Source organism: Oncorhynchus mykiss, chromosome 28, assembly GCF_013265735.2.
Source record: "Oncorhynchus mykiss isolate Arlee chromosome 28, USDA_OmykA_1.1, whole genome shotgun sequence".
Taxonomy (NCBI): Eukaryota; Metazoa; Chordata; class Actinopteri; order Salmoniformes; family Salmonidae; genus Oncorhynchus; species Oncorhynchus mykiss.
Genome location: NC_048592.1, coordinates 11772734 through 11787721, shown reverse-complemented (window position 1 = coordinate 11787721; position 14988 = coordinate 11772734). Strand labels below are relative to the sequence as shown.

The 14988-nt window shown below is 42.3% G+C and overlaps 1 protein-coding gene across 2 annotated transcripts in view; it reads left to right on the top strand.

Annotated features, from left to right (window-relative positions):
* The first annotated feature begins 1621 nt into the window (after positions 1 to 1621).
* The window catches only part of LOC110508552 (CDK5 and ABL1 enzyme substrate 1), a 32026-nt gene continuing 18659 nt past the window's right edge, over positions 1622 to 14988 (top strand). Inside the window, exons 1-4 of one of the 2 annotated variants that reach the window (XM_021589136.2) lie at positions 1622 to 2284; positions 11634 to 11705; positions 12075 to 12167; positions 13459 to 13536. In XM_021589136.2, the coding sequence (XP_021444811.2) occupies positions 1722 to 2284; positions 11634 to 11705; positions 12075 to 12167; positions 13459 to 13536 (806 nt within the window). In that variant the 5' untranslated portion in view covers positions 1622 to 1721. The remainder of the gene's footprint in view (positions 2285 to 11633; positions 11706 to 12074; positions 12168 to 13458; positions 13537 to 14988) is intronic. The other variant, XM_021589137.2, reaches the window with a different exon arrangement.

Genomic DNA, 14988 nt, shown 5'->3' with positions numbered 1-14988 from the left:
CCACACTCCGAGGGCCCTCACCTCCTCCCTATAGGCTGTCTCGTCAGTGTTGGTGATCAAGCCTACTACTGTTGTGTCGTCTGCAAACTTGATGATCGAATTGGAGGCGTGCATGGCCATACAGTCATGGGTAAACAGGGAGTACAGGAGGGGGCTGAGCACGCGCCCTTGTGGGGCCCCAGTGTTGAGAGCTTTGTTAAGAGCCACGACGCTCGGTTTGAATACTAACACGCATTACTTGTGGTACGGATTTGGAAGCATTAGGACCTTATCTTTCATATCGGCAATAAATTGTAAAAAATAAACTAAAGGTTAAATTGATCCACACTTTTCTAGGGTTAGGGTTTTCACGCTGCTATATTTCCATGTTACAGGCTTGTTTACTGAAAACAGACAGAGTGGTAGCTAATTAGCTATCTGTGTCTCCAAACACCGGTTTGTAAACAGAAGACAGACGTCACAAACACGTTGTCACTTAAAAATACTGTCTCCTGCAACTGTTAAAACCGGTAAAAGCAGTGTACACCAGAGGAGGCTGGTGGGAGAAGCAATAGGAGGATGGGGGCTCATTGTAATGAAGGGAATTATGTTTGACTCGATTCGAGCCATTAGAATGAGCCCTTCCTCCTCTGTGTGTATTTTGTATTTGTGAAATTATTTTGATGTGATATTATGAAAGTAGAGGGATTTATGTTTCTAGAACCGTACCACAATTGAGAATCGATTCATGTTTAGATGGAGTATTTGGCCGTTTGGGCTTCCAGAGCCAATTCGCCTTTTAAACAGAAAAAGTCCTTGGACTAGTAGGAATGAATGGTAGGTTCCTTTAGCCCGTTATTATGCTAGAAAGGGGTTAGTAGTGCCCTTGTTCTCGAATAGCCACATACTGTACCTCTAGAGTAACTTCAGAGTATGTTCAGTGCATCATATCTTGCTAGCTATCGATGATATAAATTATATAACCATGCTAATTTAACTACCTAAAAAAAGACACTTACCTAGGATGTTTCCCGATGTCCTTCTTGTCGTACATTTTACCCTGTCTAGCTATCTAGTAGCCACTGAGACCTTTTTTATCCAAAATGTAAAAGTTAAATAAGGATGATAATCAAGGATGACCTGTCATTCCAAAACCAGTTGACCAATAGAGACGCATCTTCTACGCTTCCCTTTAAACCTTCCAAAAAGGCAGCTATAACGAAGGGCGGGCAGGGTAACGTAACCAAATAAAGAACATATTGCAGACAAAGAGGGAAGCGTTTCTTTGCAATCATTGAAAATGTTTAAATGAAAAAAAAAAAAATCCGCATTCATTTACAATGTATTTGTTCTTGCCTTTCAAAAGGATTTCCTTGCTATGTTATTTATTCGACCTCAACACTTGTGGGTTAATGTTTTGCTTTCAGTATCATTTTTGTTTGCATTAAGAATTTAATTCACGAATTCAAAAGGTTTGTTTGATATTAAAAAGGCACAAAAGTAATTCCATAGAAGAGGGGAGGAAAAAAACCTTTCATACGTATCCCTGAAAGCTTATTGGTCCAAATTGTCTGCTGCCACAATTCACAATACTGCACACACGTGACCATCCTGTGTTTAGTCAGTGTAACGCTTGCACTTAAAAGACAAGCATTTGCTAACTACATAAGCACTCTTTACACACTTTTAATGTCATCTTGACAAAACCGCTGCTCGCAGCTTCGTATAGCTGAAAGCGGACCATGGCGGCTGCCATGAGCAGCAACACATCCACGCTTCAGATCAAGTATTCCAGTATCGAGCATACGCGGAAACGCATAGACCCTCGGAGGAGACAAGCCGCGCTGTCTTTTCTCAGTAACATTTCTTTGGATGGTCGACCCGTGCAAGATGATGCCGACAATCAGATCGAAGAGGATAATTCAATTGAGGCCAGGACTAGACAGAGCCTGGTTTCCACAGCAGAGCGCCCGCTGTACGCGGTTGGCAGTGGCGCTGCGGTAGCAACCTCCACCGCCGCCCAGGCGCTCGCTATTGCAAACCAGGCTCTGATTGCTAACACCCGAGCCAGTTTTGGGATTGGTCCCACCGCTGCAGCTCCAGCATGTACAGATCCGGAAGGGGATGCTTTCGGTCCTTCGATTTTCAGTTCGTCCTTCTCTGTAGTACCAGCCGCGACTAGAAGCAGGCTCCAGACCTACACTCAGGGAGTCGTGCCTGCTGCCCACCCTAGGCAGGCTTCCCAGGTCTGCTGTCTAGAGGGAGGACAGATCGCCAACTCGGGACTGGAACTGCAGAGATCAAGGTAACTGTAGATCTCTGCATCATGTAGCGTTAGTGTTTACATTCATTGAGTTGTGAAGGAGTTTACACTGACTGTTATGTATATCAATGTTGCCTATGTTGGGTAGACTACTGGCACAGAAGCCCACACAGGCAGTGTTTACACTGCACTCTCACAAATTAGGCATTATGTCGTATGCGACAATATTGCAACCCAGTAGTCAACACTACACTACAGGCTACAGTATTGCAACAGGTAAGTGTTATCTTGATGAAGGTCTTTGTTGAGTGAAGCCAAGAAACGTGATCCACAGATCTGGGCTGGGCTAGGCTAGGTTAACGTTTATCAACAGAGATAATTTAAACAACAGAACGGGTTCGTCCTGTCACATTTTGTAGCATGGTTGCTCAAAGGTCATCATAAGTCTTAGTCAGTGTACTGCTAAAGACATGTTAAATAAAAAGAAAGAGACAGACAGCAAAGACAAAGTGCCCTCAGATTTGTGAAACCGTATCTCCTCAATGAGCGACTTATACACTTGTGTGCCGAGATTCATTAATACACCAATACACATGCGGTGGCCCATTGATTCAAGTGGAATCAATGTTGCATATCAACCGGATGAGGTGGAAACGGTTAACCGTTGTGCCATCATTTCGATTAGCCTGCCTTAACAGTATGATGCACGTCCTTTTAAACAGAATTTGTAAAACATGTTCGGGATAGCACTGAAACCATGTGAGGTCAAACAATTAAAGGCATGTCCAGAAGGAAGAAAGGGGTGACTTTTTCTCCCCCATGCAGATTCAGTCCCACCATGACTACTTGACAGGCATGGAGATGAAGGCCTATATGGATCAAGCTGTGGCCTAGTTCCTTTCACAGACCTCATCACTTCAGACAAATGTTTCCTATCTCGAGGACTGGTAATCTACTTGCTACCTCACATGGCCAATTAAGTGAGGGCTAACTGACAATATAGCCTATTGGTTTGCACAGTACAGTATATAGAGCTAATGCTGCCCAGGTAGGCCTATTGTTTGTTCTGGATTGTTTATTCTGGAGCTGAGGGTATGGGTATTTTCTCCCCATAATCCGTTGGATGTGTATATCTTTCTAAAGCGGCCCAGCACCTGCCGCCTTGCCCTCTCCTATGCGATATAAACATCCTGTAACCCAACACTCCCAAATACACCGTACCACGGATGCCTTTTATTCCATACCGTTGTTTACTCTGTAAAGTAGACCAGAGCACAGGGAAATATGAGGCTGACTCTTTCTCTCGCCACTGCAGGAGAGCTGTCAGTAACAGTTCTCTCTCGCTCGCTCTCGCCACTGCAGGAGAGCTGTCAGTAACAGTCTTCTCTTTCTCTCACTGTGTCAGAAAATGCTGTTAGATACACTACACTCTCAGGCTACTCCGCGATGGAGACACTCCGCGATGGAGACACTCCGCGATGGAGACACTCCGCGATGGAGACACTCCGCGATGGAGACACTCCGCGATGGAGACACTCCGCGATGGAGACACTCCGCGACGGAGACACTCCGCGTCTTGCAGCTGCCAGACTTCACAGGACAACGCATTCATGAAGCCATCGTGATGCGTTTAGTTCACCTTTTGACTTCCTCGAAGTGACATTAGTCAAACTGCCCCTGAAATCTGTCATGAGCTAATGCCATATCGTAATGGTGAAAAGTACATGTAGCGTAAATCATGCCATTTGGTAATGAATGTGTTATGAAGTTGTTATATTAACAAAGACCTTACAAGACGGTATATGTTTTGTTAAAAATGTTTTTAAAAGCAGAATTCATGTGTTTTTATCAACCCCAACAGTGTTTTACACAAAGTTGAATTCATTAGCCTACTGCAATATATTTATCTTGAAGGTGTTATGATGATTAAAGTTTGCATAGGGGTCTTCTCATTGCATTAGTTAGCCATGCAGTGAGCCTGAGTTACAGTACCATGATTTATTAGCTAAACCCCCACAGGTTATGGAATGCGGTAAGTCGGAGAAGGAAGCCCATGTAAACTGAATTATAAGCTAACTAGGGCGACCTGTTGATAGACCCTGGCCACATTTTCCACAGGCATACTATAGACGGGAGTCCCACAGTGGCTGGTTTGTTTTCTCAGGGCAGCAGCTTGGTGGAAACGTGGCCAGGTTCAGAGAACCCTGGCTGGGAAAGGAAAGGCAGGATGCCCAGGCTTTCAGAGACGCTGCCCGGCCAGGCTCTCCTTTCTCTCGTTTTCTATCCTCCACTTCCTCTCCCAAGGGCACCAGACTAGACATTCTTTCGCTTTCATCTCTGTCTCTCTCTCTCTCTCTCTAGATAATAAACAAAAGTGGAAAAATAATAATATCCAAGTTACTGGCCCAGCGCTCTTAACCTCTAGGCTACCTGCCACCCCAATGCTCACAAAAGTTTCAAATAATATAGACATTTGAAATGTTATATTCCGGGCTATGTACAGTTTTGTAACAATGTGCAAATAGTTGAAGTATGAAAGGGAAAATAAATAGACCAATAAATATAGTTTGTATTTACAATTGTGTTTGTGCTTCATATGTCTCTCTAATAGGGTTATACATTTGCCAGGAGGTTAGGAAGTGCAGCTCAGTTTTCACCTGATCTGATTGGCACATAGCCTGCCTTCTTTCGAGAGCCAGGTCTGCCTACGGCGGCCTCTCTCAATAGTAAGGCTATGCTCACTGAGTCTGTACATAGACTCTGTTTAAGGCCAGATAGCATTCCAGTTTGCTTTGTTTTTTGGTTCTTTTCCAATGGCAGAGTTGCAAAGAAAAAGCCATATCTCAAACTGGCCAAGAAAAATAAAAGATTAAGATGGGCAAAAGAGCACAGACACTGGACAGAGGAACTTTGCCTAGAAGGCCAGCAGCCTGGAGTCGCCTCTTCACTGTTGACGTTGAGACTGGTGGGGTTTTTTCGGGTAGCTGCCAGTTGAGGACTTGCGACGCGTCTGTTTCTCGAACTAGACACTAATGTACTTGTCCTCTTGCTCACTGGGGCCTCTCACTCCTCTATCTGTTCTGCTTAGAGCCAGTTTGCGCTGTTCTGTGAAGGGAGTAGTACACAGAATTGTATGAGATCTTCAGTTTCTTGGCAATTTCTCGCATGGAATAGCCTTCATTTCTCAGAACAAGAATAGGGTGATAATTTTCTGAAGCTACTCAACTAGTCTAAAGAAGGACAGTTTTATTGCTTCTTTAATCAGGACAACAGTTTTCAGCTGTTCTAACATAATTGCAAAAGGGTTTTCTAATGATCAATTAGCCTTTTAAAATGATAAACCTGGATTAGCTAACATAATGTGCCATTGGAACACAGGAGTGATGGTTGCTGATAATGGGTCTCTGTACGCCTATGTAGATATTCCATTAAAAATCAGCTGTTTCCAGCTACAATAGTAATTTACAACATGAACAATGTCTACACTGTATTTCTGATCAAGTTGATGTTATTTTAATGGACAAAAGCACATTTTCTCTTTAAAAAACAAGGACATTTCTAAGTGACCCCAAACTTTTGAACGGTAGTGTGTGTGTGTGTACAAAATATTAAGAACACCTGCTCTTTCCATGACATAGCTTCCACCTGGTCAGTCTATGATCCCTTATTGATGTCACTTGTTATATCTACTTCAATCATTGTAGATGAAGGGAAGGAGACAAGTCAAACCAGGATTTTTAAGACTTGAGACATGGATTGTATTTGTGTGCCATTCAGAGGGTGAATGGGCAAGACAAAATATTTAAGTGCCTTTGAACGGGTTATAGTAGTATGTGCCAGGTGCACCAGTTTTTCTAGAACTGCAACGTTGCTGGGTTTTTCCACGCTCAACAGTTTCCAGTGTGTATCAAGAATGGTCTACCACTCAAAGGACATCCAGCCAAGTGTGGGAAGCATTGGAGTCAACATATGTTTATTTTTTAATAAAAAAAAAAAAAAATCTTTCCCCCTTCCCTCTCTCTCTCTTTTGGCCTCCAGTCTTGCTTCTGCTCCCAGCCAGCAATCCCCAGCCCCCAACCCTCAGATCAAGTGCCGAAAGATACTAGGCCAGAGCTCAGGGCTGCTTAAAACCATCCTCTTGTTCGGTGTGCCCTGGTTTGAATGCATGCAGATGATGGCTGGGTCTACATAGGCTGCAGTATTCTTTAAAAAAATTTTTTTTTTGCGGCTGGGCGCGAACCCAGGAACTCTGATGGCACAGCTGGCGCTGCAGTACAGCACCCTTAACCACTGCGCCACCCGGGAGGCCCAGGCTGCAGTATTCTACTGCTCAACCTAGACTCATAAATTAGGCTGGAATGGAAAAGGCATTGTGTAAGACACCCACTCCGTCTTGCTGCTAAAGGTGTGTCCGCCTGAGCTGTTGATCTGTTTGCACCGGTTTAAATGTAAATGTATATTTAGCGTAGTGAGCATTGTTGGCACAAAATCTATTTCATAGAAATGGTTGTTGATTGACAGTTTTTAAGGCAGTTAATTAAATTGTGCATTGCAAAGTCTCTCCATGTTTTAAACCAGTTTTTCAGAAGCCTACTATGAGGAGACTATGAAGCCAAGGGAAGCCATACTAGAGAAACCACATGCGGTATAAAAGCCATTACAATGGTCTGGTCCTTTTGCAGTTTTGTATGATTGAGTCATATCCTTTAGGTTAGGAGGTTGATTGTTCGGTGATGTCATAGCTGGCATAATCACATGTTTATGTAAGCAGCATACTTAGGCTAGTTTTCCTCTGAAACCCTTGAGACTTGAACTGTACGCAAAAGCTCCAAGCAGCTGTAGAGATTATGGTTAAAAACGCCACCGTAATCGAGACATTACTGGGGATGAGTCTTGAGACCAGCTCGTCAGAATGGATTACTCCTTAGTTCCAAAATGGATCTCTGAATACAAGTTCACTAGTTCAAGTTCCACAATGCTAGTTGCACTGTTTCTCACCCTAGACTACATGCTATTTTAAGGGATGGAGGACGAAATGGATTCAGCGTTTTTACTTTATGTTAAGCCACTGGGAAAGGGGGATACCTAGTCAGTTGTACAACTGAATGTATTCAACTGAAATGTGTGTTCCGCATTTAACCCAACCTCTGAATCAGGGAGGTGCGGGGGGCAACTAACCACACGGTTCTGTGTCTTGAACAATATACAGTTGGGTTTATTGGCACCCTTTTGCACACTCTCCTGGTTGAAAGAAAGTAAGATCCAACAAAAGAGTCTAGATCAGAAAGTGTAACAATAACATCCATAGTTATGGACTTGCAAACAGAAGTCTTCAAAATGTCCAATACTGTCGGTAACGTTGTAGCGTCAGGCTAAAGTTAGCTAGCTAGCTTATTGTCTTTGAGAGGGTCTGTTACTTATGCACTACTAGCTACTTAACCCCAACATTTCTCTCTATCATTATAAAGCCATAGTTATTTTGTTGGTGTGACAGTCATTTCTGAAGATGAATTATTTCACGTGATTCATTTACGTCCGCCCTCGTTTTTAAGGTCAACCCTATTAAGTGAACTGAACTCTCGTTTTAATATGGTGAGGATGTCTGGCCATTTTCTGGTGTTTTGTGGTGGGAAAATGAGCGGGTCGAGCATAACACATCAACCCTGTTACCCATAGATAGACAGGCTAACACATCAACCCTGTTACCCATAGATAGACAGGCTAACACATCAACCCTGTTACCCGTAGATAGACAGGCTAACACGTCAACCCTGTTACCCATAGATAGACAGGTTAGACTCTTTTAAAAAAAATTTTATTAAGCATTTTTGTGAAGCATTCAATTGCGCCTCCCGGTTGCACACAACAAGCTTCCATTCCCCCTGTCACAAGGGGATTTATAGCTGATTTAAGATGAAATCATCAACCCTGTTACTTTATTTTGCACTTAAATGTCTAATGCAGACGTTTTTACCTCGGTATCCAAATCATTTCTGGGTAACAATGAATTACTTTACTGTGATTGTTTTCAATTAAAATGGTAAAAAAGAAACAAATAGCTTCTTAGCAAAGACTTTTGATAGGACTGACTGGGGAGGGGGAAACGGATCATTTGCTGTTATTGGGAAAGAGGTGATGTCACCAGGCAGGCCAAAATTCCATCCCACCACAACAGGCTAAAATTTCAGGCATTCTTTTTCAAACATCTCTTACACTAAAAGGGCATCATCATAATTTTTTACAATTTCACAGTACTATTCCACCCTCAGTGTGGAAATGTATATAAAACACAGTCAAATATTTGTGGGGACTGCACTGGGCCTTTAATAGGCACTTACTATAGTAATGTTTTTATTTAACCTCTTGATGGGAAAAATGTGTTCATACTCCCTGACTAAGGCCTTAATGCCGAAGCGAGTGAGTTTTTAAAAATCTTGGTTCCATTGAACATGCCATACAAATAAAGGCATTTGAATTAGTTATATGAGGAGTGCCTTGGTCCTCCTTTTTATCTTTTGTGTTTCTTATGAAGTTGAACATCTGCTCCTTTTCACATTCTGTTCCAATTTGGTGAAATCAAATGTTATTTTGACCAAGTTACACTTTTTCAAAAGGCACCGGATTTGTGGAACGACCTATTTAATTCCACTCCGTCACCCGACAGTGGAACGGGAAGGCAATGTCCATGGCAGGCTGCCAATGGGCGTGCATGTGAAACTATTGTAATATTCTAGAGCACTACTGCGCCGTAACCTAAACAGGTTAAATATGGGTTTTATTTTTACGTTTATTGTGAAGATTGATCATTGACCTTGCTTGAAATGATTCGTTGTTAATTTGAACAGGGCTTGAAAACAACCACTTGAGGCAACAAAGAGACAATTGGCAGCTCTTACTAACAGATGCCATTGTTCTTTCAACATTGAAGGAGGCTAGAATCCAAAGTAGCCTGTGCTCTACGTTGAAGCTTCTGAGTCTGACCAGACCATTGGATTCTATTGATCCAACATCCAACCTTACCCTCAGTTTAACATCCAATAGCTGGTCGCGTCTGAAGTTTTGTCTGAAGTGAATGAGTGGTCTGGTCTGTGTGTTATTGTGTCCACAGTTTACACTGGTGTGGAAACTGTCCTTTGCCAAAAACCATGTCCTGTCTGGCCTGCCGTTGCTCATCTACAGTGGCTGGATCAAAATCCTAGTGTCCCGCTGAACTGTGGAAACTAGTTTTCATGCCAGCTGGATTTTCAGAGAGCTCAGTTCCTCAGTTGTGTACCGTACGAACTGTGAAAGAAAACCTCTTAGTCAAAGGAAAACTTGTATTCTGTCCAAAAACATTAAAAAAAGGAAAGATGTCTCCGAGTTATAAGACTTTATTTGTCCTCTACTCAAAAACAGCGATGGTGTAGTAGGCCATCTGTAATTGAGTGAACCTAATCATTTGTCATGGAGTACCTGGAACCAGGCCTGTATTTGTTCAGCTGACTGCTATTGCCTAGCTGTTCGTGTTAATATGTTCTCCAGGGAGAAGGTGGAGAGACATACAGGTAACTGCCAAAATAAAGGAAACACTTGAGTAAATTATGGTTACAAAGTGTAGTGAAAGCCTATTATTTGGGCGGGAATACTTTTTTGTACATCATTGATTCTACACCTCACTTTGCTTAAGCTGGACTCAAACCCAGGTCCAGCGATTACAAGCCAACACCTTAACCGTTACACAATGTTAGGATTTTGAAAGTGATGTAGTGTACGCCCGGCATTGATGATTGCGCCTCTGACCCACTCGCATTAAACGAGCGTCAGTGACGGCATTTCATAATGCTTAGGTTCTTACGAGTACCGAAATAAGTAGAATGTGACATCCCCGCAACTTTGAGAAAAAATACTTTATATCGGAGTTGTCTCGAGATGGCTATGCATATTCATGGCATGGGGCTAAGTAGCATAGCATTTCTCTCCATTGAATACAGGCAGTTGACGTCAACAACCCTCATCGAATATTCCAAAAAGTATTAATATAATTACATGTATCCATCATTCCAAAGAAAGGATAGGCTGGAGCTAGACAGCCTGCCATGCCGCTTTGTGGACAACGACTCCCGTTGTTAGGGACGGAGAGACAAGTAATCTTATCAGTTTATCCATAATCAGAACATTTCCTAGGATTTCCTGCAGCAACACTAGTGGATAATGCTGGAAATACTGGTATACTGGTTATTTTTCTTCCACCGTGAATTTAAATCCATGGTTCATGAGATGGATTGTAATTCTTGTTTTGTCCTTTATATGTAAGGTTATGACTTAATGTAGAAAAGTCCAGATTACATTTCTCGAGCTTGTATAGGCTTAATCTCACATGTTCAGTAGGGCTGGCTGCCTACTTCTAAGACTGTCAGCTGATTATATAGGGGCGGTAGGTAGTAGAGTTTCGAGGGCCAGTAACTGAAAGGTTGCTAGATCGAATCCCCGAGCTGACAAGGTAAGAATCTGCAGTTCTGCCCCTGACCAAGGCAGTTAACCCACCGTTCCTAGGCCGTCATTGTAAATAAGAATTTGATCTTAACTGATTTGCCTAGTTCAATAAAAAAATAAATGCAGCAATAGCCTAATAGATGTGGCTCTGCCTGTTGAGTCACGCAACCCAAGTGTGAAAGAAAGGCCTGTCTGTGAGGAAACCGTTCTACATGAGAAAATGCTTTCAGAATCATCCCTTGTCTTTATCCTCTCAGTTACCGACCAAACCAGTGCCTGACTCTAGATTGTTCTAACCATTCTACATGATCTCACACAGAGGCTGCCGGTCAGAATTTCGAGCACAACAGTGGTCATTGACGACGGCAGCCAGGCAGTGTTGATGTCGGTGATTTACTTGATTCAGTGACGACAGCTCTGCTTTGTAAGAGGCAGCACAGCACACAGCTGTGGAGGTTTTAGCTATGCCTCAAATCTGACTTGGAGGCACATGAGGTCTAGTTAGTTTAGGCTACTCATTCATTCTCCAGACCGTTAAAGAACTATGAAAATTATTGTCGTTGCTGATCACTGTTGCTTTTAGATCTTCAATATTTGCGTTCAGAACAGGACCGTGTTGACGATTTCTGCAAGGTTGTCCAATACTCATATAATGGTCTTTGCTAAATTTGGTCAAAGAATAAACATTTTAAAATCATATTCATATTTCGCAAAAAAAATCTTGCAATGCAGAATAAAATATTAGAAATAGGCCTAATTCTTATTGTGTCCAGCCTTTCCCCCTCCATGGCCAGGTAAGAGCTGTTTAGCAGCACTGCAATTTGCTTGTAAATTCCATACCAGCATCTTTCCTAACAACTGCCTCTTTATTTCTCTCCTCCCCCTGCCCTCTCTTCTTCTTCTATCCTTTTCTCCACAGACGGAGGCTCATTTCTCAGCGTTCCTCCTTGGAGACACTGGAAGACATTGAGGAGAACGCCCCTCTACGCAGGTACTGTACAGCAACAACTGTCACAGACCGCACAACACGGCACGCCGCCCCGAAACATACGTTTGGCTTGCTCATATTTTCCTCTCATGTTAGAGCTGTACTTGTCAAGAACAGCTTTAGCCGGGGAAGTATTTAGGTAGATAATGACATTGGGGGGGACTATAATTTCACTTCAGTTTGATTTGTGGAGTACTTTTATGTCCTGTGGGGTAGTGATGGTAGGAACGTCATGCTGCTGCGGTAATGTATTGGTCTGGCGCCGTCTCTCTGTTTTAGTTGTAAAAATATATGTGGTCTTCACGGCTCAAATGGATCCCACTTAATCACATTTTTGTTTTGATCAGTCTTATCTATTTGGTGTGTTTGTAGATGCAGAACCCTCTCAGGTTCACCCCGACCAAAGAGCTTCAAGAAGGTTCACTTCATCAAGAACATGAGGCAACATGATATACGCAATGGAAGGTATGAATGAAAACAACTCCAGTCCTAATTCCATACAAAGTTTTAATGGAAAATGTCAGGATGCCCCCCAATGAACACTCAGCAGTTTGAATGTCTATCAGGTTACCCAACTTTAGCCTACATCTTGGACAAGAGATGTAGGTTGTTAATTGAAGGTTATTCCTTATAGCTTAGAAGTACTGTATCAATTAATGTGCTATTGGTTAGTAACTGATCTTATTGATGTGTCAGACTGCTCAGCAGTTCATTGGGAGCCCGGTTAGTTTTCACTGAAATATTCTCAAATTGAGTTTTAGATCTTGTTTTGAATATTTCGTTCAGGCTATATATTAAGGATCACACCGCTGAATCACAAATGAGTCATGCAACACGTCACTCTCTCACGTTTACAATGGTGCGTGCATGCTGACTTAAATTCCAGAGCACTGAGGACATTTTAGCACACCGATTTATTTTTATATATATATGCACACAGTTATATGTAGCTATTGTTCAGCTTCTCTCAGTAATGAATACTATCACCTTTTTGTGGCTGTTTTCTGGAATCTAAAAGGAAATGGACAGCTAAACTATTTCCACGGCACTTCAATTCGTATTACACCGATCACTCGAGTAGCTTTTTATTCTGGAATTTTTGAGCTACAAGCCTCAAGCTTTTTTTACACTTGGGTGTACCGAACCCATTTCTTATTTATTATATATATTTCTGTCCCAGGAAGAAAATAGAAGTACATCTATGCTACTGTTGTTATTTTAACTTACTCGTATCTAGCTTATCAGTGTGCCATATACAGTAGTAACACATTGCCACAAGTTACATTCTGCCTGTGACATTGATATTAATCAATGAGTAGGCCTCTCATTGGGATGTCAACTCCGAAGGTATAAATCAGTGACCAACGTCTATGAAGCAGTAGTTATGCAAACCACTTCTTTCAGGAGTGATTCAACTGTACTGTTCTATCGTTCAATGTCTTTATGTGCAGCTGATATTCTGATATTTTAAGAACAAGTTTGGTCTTTTATTTAGTCTCTTTAGACATTGCTAGTAGCCTCATTTTAAAAGATCAATATACAAAAAAAATGCATAATTTTGTCCCCAAACCACTGACTACACAACTCTCACACAACACATATACATGTAAATAAATACAGGATTTCATTTAGTTTTCTAAATCTTGATTGTTTTACTGCACACTTTTTTTTTCCCTCCATCTTTTAACCTGTAGATCTGAGTGTCTTTTTCAGAGTTACTTCCTAATTAGCATATTTATTATTTTTGTTTTTATAGGATAGTCCTAATCAGTGGCAGAAGATCCCTTTATAGTGTATTTTCTGTCCTGCCCTATCGAGATTGTAGCCAAGCAGGGTATGTATCCTACAGCATGCCATCCTTCTAACCTTTGTAACTTCGTTCCCTGCTTTCTCTCCATTCTCTCATGGGTTCATTCCACCAATTCGGTGCCTTTTGAGAAGCTACATGGTTCTTGCCACTGAATATAGGGGATAACACAATAACAATAATAATATCGGGGATAATATAGGGGATGAAACAATTACCTGCACTCCAGATCGCCAAATCAGCCAATAGATTGTATGGGCTTACTTGTCTCGAACACATCCGGCCTCCTGAGTGGCGCAGTGGTCTAAGTGCTTGCTGTGCCACTAGAGATCCTGGTTCGAGTCTCAGGCTGTGTTGCAGTCGGCCGTGACCGGGAGACCCATGGGGCAGCTCACAATTGGTCCAGCATTGTCCGAAAGAGGGTTAGGGGAGGGTTTGTATGGTGTTTCCTCCGACACATTGGTGCTGCTGGCTTCCGGGTTAAGCGGGCATTGTGTCAAGAAGCAGTGCGGCTCGGCTGGGTCGTGTTTCGGAGGACGCACGGCTCTCGACCTTCGCCTCTCCCTAGTCCGTACGGGATGGGTCAAGACTGTAACTACCAATTGGATACCATGAAATTGGGGAGAAAGAGGTTAAAAAAAATTAGCAAAAACACATCAATCTGTTTACAGTATATCTTCATGGCAAAGTATGTATTTCGCTTAGATGTGCTCAATATAAGCCATTATTTATAAGCAAGTACCAATTATTTTTTTTTTACTCAGTTTCTCCTTCAAATACCATCTCGCAATGGAAAGGGAAGACCTAGTCAGTTGCATTCAACTGAAATGTGTCTTCCACATTTAACCCAAACTCTCTGAATCAAAGAGGAGCGGGAAGCTGCCTTAATCGACGTCCATGTCATTGGCGCCCGGGGAGCAGTTGTGTATGGGGGTTAACTGCCTTGCTCATGGGCGGAACGGCAGATTTTTCCACCTCGCCTGCTCGTGATTCGAACCAGCCACCTTCCGGTTACTGGCCCAACGCTCTTAATCGCTAGGCTACCTAAACCCTGTGTGTCTGTGGGGAAAGGGCCGTTGTTGCCATAGCAATGTACTCTGCACTCACCTTGGCGGAGACCAACTCCAAGTTGAACTCTGTGAGATGGATTCCTAAATTGTTCAGGCGATTTTTACAGCCACTTAACTTGCTGATCTTGACTTTGGAATTATTGTGTGTAGCTATGTTTGCTAGCTAGCTAGCCAGCCAGCCCAGAGAGAGAGCATTGCATTGTGGGTTTTGTAGTTCACTTTGCACTGCAACAGATTTCCACACTGATTTTCGCATGTTGTTAACAACTTTGTTATAACAACAAATCACTTTTTTATAAACAAATTCTCAGATTTATTTAATTTTTTATGGCTTATTTTAAATGGCACATTTAATATAACAGGCTTCTGATTCTATTTTGGTGCACAATTCCTACTTAAAATAAAAGGC